Below are 14,308 nucleotides of genomic sequence, written 5' to 3' on the forward strand. Positions count from 1 at the left end.
CAAAATATAACAATTTATTGCATCATTTTGATTGACATATGCAAAGTTAAATCAAAATATGTGCTGCAACATTCACAGCTAATTCTCTGACTGACCTCCGCTGGGAATATGTATTATGACTTTTTCTTTTATGTAATGAGACCTTTTAAATGACAACAAGGCGAACAGCAGCAACAGCAAGAACTGTGCAGAAAATTCATTTTTATGGTCTCATCCGGTAAAAGCGATTTTCCTGTTATTGTTGGCTTCATTTTACTTCATTACAGAGAGGTCAACGGAGTGGCTGGAAGCAGGGAGAGGAGGGGATGGCCTGCTACTAACAGCTTACATTGTTGCCGCTGCTTGCCTCATTTGTGATATTTTTTTTTATAGATCCTGTAAACTAAAGCACCAAATGATGGCCGTTTTGTATGCGTAACAAATGGCAAACAGCCAAGAACAACAATTCGAAAAGTGCGCAGTCCACATCCACCCACACCCACCCACACACACACACACACACGCTTTATCTACTCCAGCCCCTCCCCCCCCCCTCCCTTTCTACCATTTTGCCCATCAATCCCTCCTGCTGCCACATTGTATTGTCAGTAGCAAAAGAAAAAAAGAGAAAAAGTTACTTCGCGGCGCTTTTAAAAAATTTGCTGCTGCTTTTATGTGCAGCTCCTTTTGCTGCTCACCTTTTACCTCACATTGTTGTTGTTGCTGTTTCACCTGCTTTATAACTGGTTTTCTTTTCGCTGTTGTTTGCTTTAAATACTTCCTAAACCCCCCCACCCAGCCATACAAGGCGAACCGTAGCAACCATTTTGTCAATGTGCGCTTGAGAATTGCAAGTGTAAACTTTGTTAGCCCCAAATGGAGATTGCCAGTGGGAAGGGGGGGTGGGCAAGGAGGGGTGGTAACGCAGCTGTTGCATTTGCAACGAATCCTTCTGGCAGCAGCTATTAACTATTATATACTCGGAGTATTTGTGCAACAGATGAGCAGTTGTTGAAAGTTCTTTCAGCTAATAGACTGGCCAAAGGATAAAATGTTGTTTGTCTCAATCAACAAATATATATAAATATATCTATATGCTCAAAACATATACACTCAACACTTAAGCGATGCTTGCTTGAAAGCAATATGCCTACCATACTCGCAAACAAATCAAGAAAGTTTAAGTCAAGGCTGCAAATCTCAATTGAAATTGAAACGTATATTTTACCATGAGTTGAATCATTAAGCTAAAGTAAACTATATGCGCAATTAGTTTATGTTGTAGTTAATAAACTAAAAACATAAATATTTCTAACTGAAATGGATTTCCATTGAAACCCATTCGAATGGACTCAAATCGGGTTCGCGTAAAAACAATTTACGTCGAAGCAAGTTTTCGTTCTAATTACGGCTAGGGTATAATTTGAAACAAGGGGAGTCATTTTCAAGAATTCGTCAAGATCAGATTTTTCACGGTTCGTTAGTGCGTGATTTCAGATAGATTAGTTCGTTGGAAAAAATAATTATACCTATATTCTGAAATGGAAACAAAAACTTCGCGTAGGAAGAAAAGTAGTTGGACAAACTAGTAAGAAAAAAAATATACATCATGCAGCTATTTATATCGAAGTATTCTAAGTATTGGGGTGTCGCAGCAGCTCACATTGCTGTCAGCGCCGTATAATGCCAGCCCACCCAGGCTTGCCAACGTTATCCCTGCGCCAGGATTTTATCGTCCTTGTGCCGGGATAAGCATTAAGGCCCCTGTCATCACCGTCTTGCCACGCTTTCAAGGGCAAAACGAGTGCGAATGCGTATGCCGAAGCGCCGAAGACTTTAATGATGGCAGCCAATCGAAGGCGAGAGCAAAGGCTAATCAAAAAAAGGAAAAACAAATTGTTGTTAAGGACAATTCAAAATGAGACGACAATGTGGCAGCTGCAAGTGGCAAGAGGCAGTACAAGATGTGGTGACATGCAGCAGCAGGAGTAGGGCGCAAAAAAATGCTGTTGTGATTGTGTCTGGATATATTTAAGAAATACATATATATATCTATATGTATGTATATATATGTAGCAAAGCTTAATGCGAAATTTCACAAAAGAGCGAGAAAGCATAAGCTGCAGATGCTGAGCCGAGCGACAGAAAGAGAGAGGAGAGAGGGAAAGAGAGAAGGAGTGCAAAACACAACAAGCAGACAAGTGATTTTAATTGTGCTTTGCTTTTCCTGTTGATAAACAACTGTAAGCCGGCAATTACACACATTCAGAGACACACACGCACACAAGCTCACACACACACACACCCATTCACACACGCACACGCCAGCACAGGCATATGCATAGATAATGTCTGCCACATTAACACATGCACAGGCGCGGCTCGTTATTTGTGTGTGCGTGTGTGCGCATGTGTGTGTGTGTGTGTGTGTGTGTGTGTATGCGGGTCTCCCTTGTTGCCTCGTGCCACATGCCACTTGTTGTTGTTTTGCATTTGTAGAACAGTTTTTAAATTAAATTTACATAAAATTACGCCATCGCTTGGCTGGCACCTGGCCCCCAGCTAATTTATGCAGATTTTCGCTGCACCGCAAGCACGCACACGGATACACACACACACACGCACACACGGACACACACACACACACGGATACACACACACGCGCGCTCGCTCACACAGCTAAATTGTTTTGAACCCGCATTAAACATCGGGTTGACCGCACAACTAGCTAATCGAAAGAATTTGAAACTCCAATTACATTTGTATAGCCTCGATAAATTAGATTTATTTATATTCGGCGCGTGTTGTCATCCCCGTAATCCCCATTAGCACCTACTTATTTATGCGTTTTCCTATTTAAATTGTTTTTTATATTTTGTATTTTTTAATCAATGGCTTTTTATTTTGCGACTGCTTTGACAGGATGCCTTCACCTCCGTCAAATTGAATTTTCTGGCAATTGAAATTTTGTCATTTTCCATGCAACTGACACCTTGAATATAAAATTCTCATTTCCGAGAATTCCGAGAATTTTCATCCATTTGTCGGAGTCTTAAGCATTAATTTTCACGAACTCAAATAACCTCTGGCAGCAAAAGCGTTTCGGTTTTTTGAGCCACAATTTGTTTATGTTATGCAAAAATATAAAAATATAATCTCTTATTATATTTCTATTACAAATATATATATAATCTATATACAAGTAATTTGGCTATATCTATACATAATATTTAAATTAATATCTATATAGTTTACTCTATTGTTTGCTTGACTTTGATCAATATTTATATTATATTATAATATAATATATAGAACAGCGAGTTGTCAAATTATCCTGATAAACAAGAAAGATTTTCATGCATGAACTTGACTTTCCACCGAAAGCTACTAGAAAGCAAGGCAAAGAATTGCTTTGAGATAAACACCTATTGTAATTTTCCTCGCAATCGATTCATATATGAATGTCTCACAGTACTTTCCATTTCTAGAGTATTTCAACTTCGTTTAGCTGAAGTTTTCACTATGTTTTTTTCACTTGTTTTTATAATTCTTAACCTGTTTCTCCCATGTTCTCTTACTCTCTGTCTGTCTCGCATGCCCTGTGTTGTGCTGTTAAAATGCTTTTCTTCTTTTTCCAGCTGTCAGTTTTTGTTGTTTCCTTGTATTGCACGTGTGTGGGTGAGAGTGCTCGAGTGTGTGTGTGTGTGTGTGTGTGTGTGGCATGCAAATAAATGAAAACCAAATAGTATAAAATAAAATAATATGAGATAAGCTAAGAAAAAAACACAGGCAACTGCGAGTTTCGATAGCTACAAAACTGCCCTTGGATATCGCCATTTTGTTTCTTCTTTAAAGCAATCGCTGCCGGAGGCAACAACATTTTTCTCGTTATTGTTTTTAGTCAAATTTTCCTTACGCAAAAAATGAAAAGTTTGGCGCTCAAGAGCTTCGGGCAGGGGCTATGCTTAAGCCCTGGTCTATTGACACGTTTACAAACGCAAACGAGAAGCCGTTAAGACAAAGGAAGTTCAACAAAAGAACAAAAACAACATCCGTTTAGGGCGTGGCAGGTATCAAGGCGCCGAGCCAAAGGTGGACAGCCGGGCAGGGCTGGGGGCGGGGGCGGTGGCGGTGGCGGCATAGTTTGAATCGTGGGCAACGATAGCGATGCGTTTGCCTTCAGCTTGAATACCAGGAAAATCTATACAAATTGCCATGCATCAATATGAGATGCGAGAAATTGCCATCAAATTATTGATGAGCGCAGCTTAGCGGGACACATTTTATATACACTTCCAATGGGCATATTAAATTGTGATGCGACTTCAAGCACATTAATTATATATTATATGCCTATTATGCATACTATATCCCACCCTAAAGGATATCTTCTGCTTTAGCCTTGCTCGGCTTCAAAGTGCAAGACAGGCAAAGAACAATGCGAGAAATCATTTGAGAAGTATTTTACTGGGTGAATAAACAGAGGCCAAGCCTTGAAAGGGCGTAAGTTCAACTTTCAGCTGACGGAGCTCAAATTCAGTCTTAAGCATCAATGTGAAAGCATTTTAAGCGTGTTGCACAGCTGGCGAAAAATCCACTCCGCTGAAAATAAAAGTTCAAGGTAGAACGTGAAAATTTACATTTTTCCACGTGCGCGAAATGGTTGGCAGCTAAGAACTTGACCCGCGAAAAGACGACCAATACGAACTAGAATACTTATTCTGGATAAAAGCGCCGCCAGTTATCGCTCAGTAAGTCACATAAGCTTTGTATGTAAGGGTATTTAGACTGCGGCATGCCGTAGTAAAAATTTGTTGTGCTCATGTCTGGAGCCTGGATCTTGCAGCTGGCGATAGCACCAAGAACAATAGAATGCTTGGGAATGCCAAGTGTTAATCAGATGGGGCAACATGATTGATAGAATGCGTAGCAATTTGTGTATCGATATGTCGGGCACATTGTTGTTGTTGTTGTTGTTGTTGCTGCTGTTATTGTTGTTGTTGTTGTTGTTGCGTGTAACGAGTATTTTTTAAGTGGCTCCTGCGAACGTTTTGCACTTGTAATTGCATGATAAAGTGCTGCAAAGTGACGGCCGTGATTTGATGAACATGGCCACACACTTGCAACATGTTGCAGCACTTGAACAAAGGACAGATATATTGAAAGCCAGCAAGAGAGCGGAAGAGGGAGCGAGAGAGAGGGAGAGAAAGGGAGAGAGAGAGTGGGTATAAAAAGGCTTGCTCGTTAGAAACTCGTGTGAAGCTGCACCCATTTGGCCTTAAGCCAGCCCAAGTGTTTTTTTACTCCGCTCCGCTCAGCTTCTCTCCAATGCCCAAACCCCGCATACCCCCACCCCTCTCACAACACACTCTCCTGCACTCATCGAGCTTTTATTGTTTCCCATTTAAGCATCTCTTGAATGTTACGAGCGTTCCATAAAAAAGGAAAAACGGCGATAAAGCAGAAAGACCCAAGTAGATCCTCCGACAACATATGGCTGACATATACCATTTAAAGTGCGGTTGTGCGTGTGTGTGTGTCTGTAGGTGTAACTGTAGTTGTAGGTGTGCGGTATGCGTGTGTGTATCTCTGGCTGGGTTGGGCATAACTTGAGACGCCGTTTAACAGCACTGCATGTTGGCTTTTTTAATAGCCCATATATATTCATATATATAGCATATATGTACATATGTGTCTGTGCCTGTGTTTGTGTGCGGCTGTTGTTTATATCGCCGGCAGCCTTATTAACCCATTTGCCAAGCAGCTAATTTGAAAGTAGACCTAAACTCAAAGCCACAGTTTCTTAAAGGCGAGACAACTAAAATTTCAATAAAACTTAATTGTTTTTACAAAAGGCATTTGGGAGCTCGACTGAAATTCCAGTCCAAACGAAACAACTAACTCCAGCTAGATACTTCATATTCCCAGTGCTGACATTGTATTTAACATCAACATGAGTTTCTCACGAGGCGTGTAGCCCATGAAAGGAGACGTCTCCGATCAAATTTCTGCATACAGGCACCATTCTTGGTGTAGAAGGTCAGATGTCATACTTATATATGTCAACATGCATATGCAAATATACCCTGCAAATGGTAGCAGTCAAAAGCAAAATGATGAATTATGCTTTTTTTAAGGCCCTTAGCCCAGTGAGGCTTATCACCAGCCGGACGGAGCGCTAGCTGATAAGAGCTGAAGAGCTAACAAAAAAACAGGCCCCTGGAGTCGGATCAGCACAGTGAACCTAAACCTGAGAACAGCTGTTGTGCTGGGGTGGTATGTTCCTACTAAGAGCAGAGCAGAGAGCGAGCGACACGTCATGCCACAGCGCTGGGAGAGCGATAGAGCGGTAGAGCGAGAGCTAGAGTGAGAAAGAGGTCACGTCTACCTCTTTCTTACACTCACTTCGGCCCGCCAGCTGTGCCATAAAATGAGCGATTGATAAGCGGCGTCTATATAAACAGCCCGCTCTGCCGGCATCGTCACATTCAGCAGTTGTCAAATATCATGGAGCGCTGGCAGAATCGTGTTGCGGTCGTAACGGGCGCCAGTTCGGGCATCGGAGCTGCTTGTGCCAAGCTGCTGGTGGCCGCCGGTTTGCAGGTTGTTGGCCTTGCGCGTCGCACCGAGCGTCTGGAGCAGCTGCGTCAATCGCTGCCCGCGGATCAGCGCCAGCGCTTCCATCAGCGCGCCTGCGATGTCTCTGCCGAGGTGCAGGTAAACAGCGCATTTGAGTGGATCGAACAGCAGCTGGGCGGCATCGATGTGCTGATCAACAATGCGGGCATCCTGCGCGATGGCCATCTGTTGGACATGCCCGTCAAGGACATCAGCGATGTGCTCCAGACCAATCTGATGGGCAGCATCTACTGCACCAAGCTGGCGGCCAACAGCATGCGCCGCCGCCAGATGGCCGGCCATCTGTTCTTCATCAACAGCACCGCCGGCCTGGCTGGCTATAATCCCGGACCGGACGATCCCAGCCTGAATGTGTATACGCCCAGCAAGTTTGCACTGACCGCAGTGCATGAGATTTGCCGACAGGAGTTAATCACACAGAAATTGAAAATCAAGACAACGGTAAGCTTAAGATCTTTAGATTGGCGAGGTATACACAGATTTAGGAGCTCTTAACACAATTCATCGCTTTAAAGCTTCTTTATCAGGAGTACAAACCCATCTCATAGTTCGCAGTACCTAAACTCAATATGATATTAAGTGGGCGAAACTATCAACAAATTTCTTCCGAATATTCTACTAAACTTCGTTCACAAGTATTCAGTTCGATCAAGTAAAAAAATAACTTGGGAAATATATCAAGTACTTATTTAAAACTAACAAGAAAGAATCATAATAACTGATCAAAATAGTTCAGATATATTGAAAAAGAAAAGGTTTTTCATAGAAAAATTTCATTTTGGAATGTATGAATATATTATAGTAACAGATCTAGAGTTATATGATAATAGGTTTAAGACTCAGAGATCTGTTTCTGGCATGGTTATATCGCATCGGCTCCTGATACTGAATATATGAATTTATTTATATATATATATATTCTTTCAATGCCTCACATATTTCATGACAAAGCATTGTACCCGCTGGTAGAGTATGAAAAATTGAGAAGTTTCTCTTATCTGCATAAAGAAAATATATAGTATAAGTCTAGCATATACAGCACTTGAGAATCATATCTGATATTATTTTTGCTATTGTATGCAAGAGGTCGAAATGTATAGGCTCTACCCATTGACAGGAACGTTCACAGGCAAATAGAGTAAATAGAGTAAATAGAGTAAAATTGTTGATCAATAATTTATATTGCAGAGCATTAATCCCGGCTGGGTATCCACTGAGATAGTGCCCGACGAAACCAAAACGCAGCTGGGCGATGTGATATTACAGGCCGACGATGTGGCCCAAGCGGTGCTCTATGCTCTCTCCACCCCGCCGCATGCCCAGGTGCAGGAGATAACGCTTCGGGCTGTTGGGGAATGGTACTGATAAGCGCTATGAAGTACGCACGTGTTTTTAGTTGTTGTAGTCGGTTGTTGAGGGAATGTATTCAACACCTAATAACAATCAAATCAACGCAACGACTCGACGCACACGCACACGCACACACACACACAGCATGGAGTTTATTTGTATTGTGGACCTTTGGTCTTTATTCTCATTTCATTTTTATTGTAATCGTTATGATTATTGTGGTTGTTATTATTGGCCGTTACAGTTTAACAACAACGCTAAATAAATAATTCAGTTTTATAAATTAATAACTGACTGTGGGACAGTTATTGAAACCTCTGAACCACTGAACTGTGCGGTTCACCCACAAATTCACCGCCCTTCGACGGCATGTGATTATTTCCCTTCCGCAAACACCTTGCGGCTAGTCATTTTCAATACAAGGCCGATCGATATTTCAATTAGCTTGACCTAGAGTTATGAAATTGACTTGTTAGGGACACATGTTACATTCTGTGAAAGGCTTTTGCTGAATAATTCACTTGCCACAAAGAGCCTGTTAAAGTGAACTAGCAAACTAGTTGCACCGAACGAGTTCATTACAACTGCCAGTTGTCAATGGGCTACTATTTTTCACACACAATATTCCAGCTAGTTCCAGTATCATATTGTCCCGAACAAGCCATTAAGGCAACCACACGAGTGGGGTTCGAGTTCGAAGCCCGCTTTGGGCTAATTAGCTATACTTAATAGCCAGAGCTGTTAATAATTTGGATCTATAGGTTCTTACTCAAAGCTAAAATGAATGATTATAATAATATTTGCAGTAGGTTCGAGTCCTCAATGTATGCATGTAACATTGTCCAAGCCGACAGCCACCGCTGCCAGTGTTGTTTAACAACATTAGTTAATAGTGTGCTACTATACTAACATTCAATATATTATTTATTTCAGTAAGTAGCATTTAGTTAAGTTTGGGCATTATTGTTGCAATGCCTCAGTCAAGGGGCACACAGGCTCTTGCATTTCATAGCCTAGACAAATGGATGGTAAATTAATAATGTCGTACTCCATGTATAAGGCTTCACCAGAATAAATTTCAAAGGGCTACGCGTTTCTTTGTTATATTACTCCACAAAGGTATTAATATTTATAATTGGAAAGGACTCAACTTCTCACTCGTAGGTCTACAAGCGAGACATAAAGTCGAGCCTGGTCTCGACACGATTTGCTACTCAGCTTGTTGCTCATGGGCTTTGCGAGCTTCAACGAGACGTTGTTTAATTAACAAATTTGCATCATTCGCGCAGCGCCAAGTTGAGATCTTAATACTAAATCCCATTTCCTCCCGCATTTCGTTTCCTTTTTTTTTATACGTTTTTTTTTTGCATGTAATATTTTTTTTCTAATATTTTTGTTTGTTTGTGAGCTTCCTGTTGCTGTTTTTCATATACATTCCTCGGCTACGGCGGAATACGCAAAGTTTTTTTTTCCGAACCTTTTAATGACAGCGCATGCCAGGGCAGGGCAATCCTTTTTTTCTGCTCTGCTACTTCTTTCACCCACATGGGCAACCCTTTTGTGTGTGTGTGTGTGTGTGTGTGTGATATCTGTTGGGGATTGAGAGGGAATGAGGGCGAGAGATCGGGTTGGGTAGCCTGCCTACGAACTTTGCAGCTACGTTGTTTTAAGCCCCATGAGGCAGCTGTCTGTCTGTCTGTCTGTCTGTCTGTCCGTCTGTCTGTCTCTCTGGCTGTCGTCCTGCTGTCTATGTGTCTGTCAAGCACCCAGTTAGAGAAGTTTTGTCAGCCGCAGCTCTGCACTTCACTTCACTTCACTTATTTCCGGCATTTTGTTTTAATTAAATATATGACAAATGTCATATTGGACAAACTTTTGACAACAACCCAGCACACGTTTGGCATCCACCTGCCCGATCTCACTCCCACTCCCTCTCTCTCTCTCTCTCTACAGCCAAAATTGCATGCAACACTCCTGCTTTAAAATACATACACCTATATGTTCAAGCAACTCCCTGTTAGAAATTTTCCAAAATTTATGCACTCCTATTATTAAATCGCATTTAATATGCAGGCGCAGTCATGTGGCCCGACTAAATACTTGCCATAACATTATCTGTGCGAAAACTTTATATTCCCTGCTCAGATTAATTACAAGAGTTAAGTGCTGGATCGACTGTACATTTCATTCATTAAAAGTTTTATGTATATTTGCCCAAAGTACTGAAGTGCTTGTTGAATTTTCCATCGCGGCAACTTCTTCAGATATTTACTTCCAAATTGCAAATGAAAATAATTAAAAGCAATTTGCAGACGAAAGTTTTTACCACAGACTTGCCATATATCAATTAAGATTTATTAATAGGACTCTACGCTATGTAAATTAAATTATAATAATGAAATGTTTTGGTTGCATATGTATGTGTGCGCGGAAGTAACTTCGACAGAATTTGACTTTTCAGAAGACATTTGACAAATTTCCACAAATCGAATTAAATGCAATTTATATTTCACGAACACATTTGACAGAATTGTTCTGGCAGCAAGCTTGTCAAACATAAATTGTATATATTTTTTATAATTGTTATTTCTGTGGAAATGCACTTTACAAACTCGCATCAAATCATATGTTCTTAATTTCTCTCACAATCAATTCCAAGAAAATATATCATTTGCGCAAATGCAAAAGCATTTCAAACAAAAATTCTGATTTCTGTGAAACGTAATTGAGTTGAATTGAAACACATGGGCGTGTTTGCATGCGACCTATATGAGTTTATGCAGCAGTTAGGGGCTAGTATTAAGACCACAAACAACTTTGCTGGCAAAGATGTTACCTCCGCTTTAGAGCCCAAATCCAAAGGCGCCTCTGTTTCGGCCATGCAACCAGATGTCAGGTGTGGTCCGCAATATTACAGGACGTTGTGTGGAGCATTTAGTTTGGCACATGGCCCGTATCTAAGTGGTCAAACGTTGTTCGGTTGTGGCCCCGGGTTATACACAAAATCCTCTGCACAAATGCTTTTCCTTTGTGTGCGTGTGTATATGTGTGTGTGTGTGTATGTGTGTGTTTGTGTGTGGGCGGGTGTTTGCTTAGCTCTAAGTGCATCGGCATTTTTAAGCAATTCGGCAGGCAGGACGAGCTGCTGGCCAGTGCAGCTGAGTGCAATGAAGCATTTCAGTTACGCTTGCTGCTATCGACATCTAAGTACCGAATGACAACACACACACACACACACATTGACCACATGCCTGAAATGTCGCCACTGTCGTTTGAACTAGGCAACAGGTAGGAAGGGAGCAGCGCTGTTTGGGCTCTTGCAAGGGCAGCAAAAATTACAAAATAAAAAATTAATAAATAAATAATAAAAGGAAATTGAATTTTCTAGCGTTTTTATGACAAGCACGAAATATTACGCAGCATTGCCGAAACAGACCGCAGAGATGCTCTGTAAGCCTCTGAGTGAAGTGAAACGAGCAAATAATAAAATATGCAAAACAATTTAAAAAGAACTTATCGTTAACTAAATCAAATGGCACTTGCATTTGTGAACAGTTGAAGAAAAGTTATCGAAAAGCTTTCAGCCGAAATAACAAACCAAACAAAACCTTAAACTAACATTTGAGCAAAGCATTATGCGTGTCTTGAGCTTTAAAGCTTGCATAAAGCTTTAAGTTACACTTAAAACGCCCAAGCAGCTTTACGAGTAAGCTTTGGATTAATCTTGTAAGGCAGCTAAAGAAAAAGCTTTAGCTTAAATATATTGCGTAGCATAAAAACAATTTGAATGGCTATAAAATACCACTTGGCGTCAATTACAAGCTCAAGATCTGTCTGCTTAAAAGCGTTCGCTTAAGATTAAGTTCACTTAAAATTTGTAAGCTCTTTTAAGCTCCCTGTAAATATGAAAGTTGCATAGAGCTTAATTGAAGCTTATCTTGTTAAGGCACATATGAGCTCAAAACTGTTTTAGCCGAGCACTTCGATTAACCAAGAATTTTCTCTGGTGCATTTATTGTATGCTTATCAGCCGAAAAGTGCAGCAGCGTATGCAATTGCTTTAGCTACTACAAAATTTGTTTACGAGCTTAATATGCTTTTAGCACACTACACGACAGGAAAAAGAGGCGTGGCTTGGTGGGCTGCCGACCGTCGACCATCGACTGTGGGCTGCGGGCTGTGTGCGTATAGGCACTTTCCATAGGGGGTGTTGCTTTAGAAATGAGCACTTGCTTGATTAGATATGGGAATTTTCCGGTTGTGCTGCTCTTGCCGAAAAGATGCGAAAACTAATATACAAATTACTTGGCTACGTTTGCCATGCAGTAAAGTATTCGCTCGATGGCATAAAATGCTGTCCTTTGGAGCTGCCTGTCAAGAAGTTTATGAAACGGGTTGGCTGCCAGCAAATTTTTCAAATGAACAAATATCTTTAGGTATTGTGTTTGTGTCATTGTGCGTGAATTGCTTTGATCACAGGCAACGGCAACCAGTTGATAGTCAGCACTTAAATATAATCCTTTGAATGTGATGGAAAATTGTTAAGGACACGGTAAAGTTCAAGTGCTTAGCATATAGATATATGTATACACATATTCTGCTTTATATTGATTATGTGAAGCGAAGCTATAAATAATAAAACATATGTTGTCCATTTATTTATACATATTTCTTTTCGCAAAGTTTTGCAAGGATATATTTCCACACTTGAGGAACTCATCTCGAGCAAGCTCTACTGAGTATTACAGCGAACTGACAAGCAATTGCATCGCAAGTAGCTATTTTTATTTTGCCGTAGCTCTGCAACTATTCGACACCTACACAACTTGTGCATTTTTTCCTTTTCTATGCACTTTATAAATAGTCTGATTGCTAACAAGCACAAAATCTCAACTGATAATATTAATTAACTACTCCCACACACTTAGCCACTCGACTTGTCATCCGTCTACTTTGCTCATTGCGTGTTCATTAAAAGGAAACTCAACTTCACCTTGCAATGTGTATTGCATGGGAGGTGGCAGCTGTGTTCGTGGTCACATTTTATATTTAGACACATCAAGGCGGCTTCAACTCGGATTTCCAGTTTTTCAAATTACCAAGAAGCGGACCTTCAACTAAATCTTGTTACCTCGAAATTATGCTTTGCGAATGTATCGAGAGCCTGCGGGGCTTAGCTGTCTAAGCGTCGGACTAACAAATGGAAAGTCGCCGGCTCAAATTCAGTATCAACTTTTAGCTTCAATCCTAATATATTCAATTTGTGCTATGTCCACAAAGCCTACATTATTAATATCATATCATTGTTAACAACCGTCAATGTAAATAAGTATAAACTAGACAACGCATTGTTACTATAATCTTTGGCTTCGTATAGATCAGAAGATACAGATCGATTGCAGCGCACAATGAAGCGAATTGAATTATGCAAACAACTTTGGTAACAATTACATTTTCAATACAATGTAATTCTGTTAACCCGATAATTGCCGGCTAATTTCTGCTAGTTTTAAATACATTTGAATAGTTCTATTTGAAAATTGACATTGCCAATTTTGGAAACAAAAACCTCTAGAGATGAAATGTAAGACAGGCATTTGCCCTTAAATGCAAACCAAAACTCCGAAAACATTTGTTGACCTTTTACGGACTTGATCTATAAGGGATAAAATGCAAGGCTTGCTGTCTATAGACCTGCATGTGTGCAAGGGTTTTCGTCTTTGCCAGCCCAAATATTATAACTAAACGAAATGAAAACTCACTTTGATGGTTTAATTGGGCCAAGAAAAACAAAGAAAGTGGCTAGAAATTTGGCAAACAAACATAGCAGCCATTTAGGCAAACAGCAGCAGGGCGGCTTCCTTCGCCATGTGAGCAACTCTCACTCTCTCTCTCTCTCGCTCTCGCTCTCGCTCGACTAACTCAAAGTCTCGCTGGCAAGCACTCAAATATTATGAAATACAATCAAATTGTACAAATTTGCGTACAATGCAAACAAGAAGCAGCTGAGTAACATGGAATTTTGTTTCATGAAGAAAAACATTGACAATTGGCCAAATTGACGGCAAAGATTTTCAAGCATTTGCATAATGAAGCCAACTAACTGCAACGATTCACCTGATTTCCAAACAAATCCACAGTGTTTGTCATCGACACATAATAATTTAATGCGCCAAGGGTGTGCCATAATTGAGTTTGTTATTTGGACAAATAATAAAACTGAGATTAAGGCCGAGCAAATCAGGAGTTTGCGACAACATAAAAGTTTAGGCCTAAATGAAAAAAATAAATAAATAAATCATATAACAAATTTTCAGCTAAGTTCAATATGTCAAACGTT

The 14,308-nt window shown here is 40.4% G+C and overlaps 1 protein-coding gene across 1 annotated transcript; it reads left to right on the forward strand.

Moving 5' to 3' along the window:
* The first annotated feature begins 6,459 nt into the window (after window positions 1–6,459).
* LOC135428533 (farnesol dehydrogenase) lies at window positions 6,460–8,258 on the forward strand. The gene is made up of 2 exons (XM_064682594.1): window positions 6,460–7,059; window positions 7,807–8,258. The coding sequence occupies exons 1-2, from the start codon at window positions 6,487–6,489 to the stop codon at window positions 7,981–7,983; spliced, it is 750 nt and encodes a 249-aa protein (XP_064538664.1). The 5' UTR covers window positions 6,460–6,486; the 3' UTR covers window positions 7,984–8,258.
* Window positions 8,259–14,308: the final 6,050 nt, after the last annotated feature.

This window comes from Drosophila montana, unplaced genomic scaffold (genome assembly GCF_035044405.1).
Source record: "Drosophila montana isolate Dmon_TW-CO22-7 unplaced genomic scaffold, ASM3504440v1 contig_2481_1, whole genome shotgun sequence".
In the NCBI taxonomy this organism is placed as follows: domain Eukaryota; kingdom Metazoa; phylum Arthropoda; class Insecta; order Diptera; family Drosophilidae; genus Drosophila; species Drosophila montana.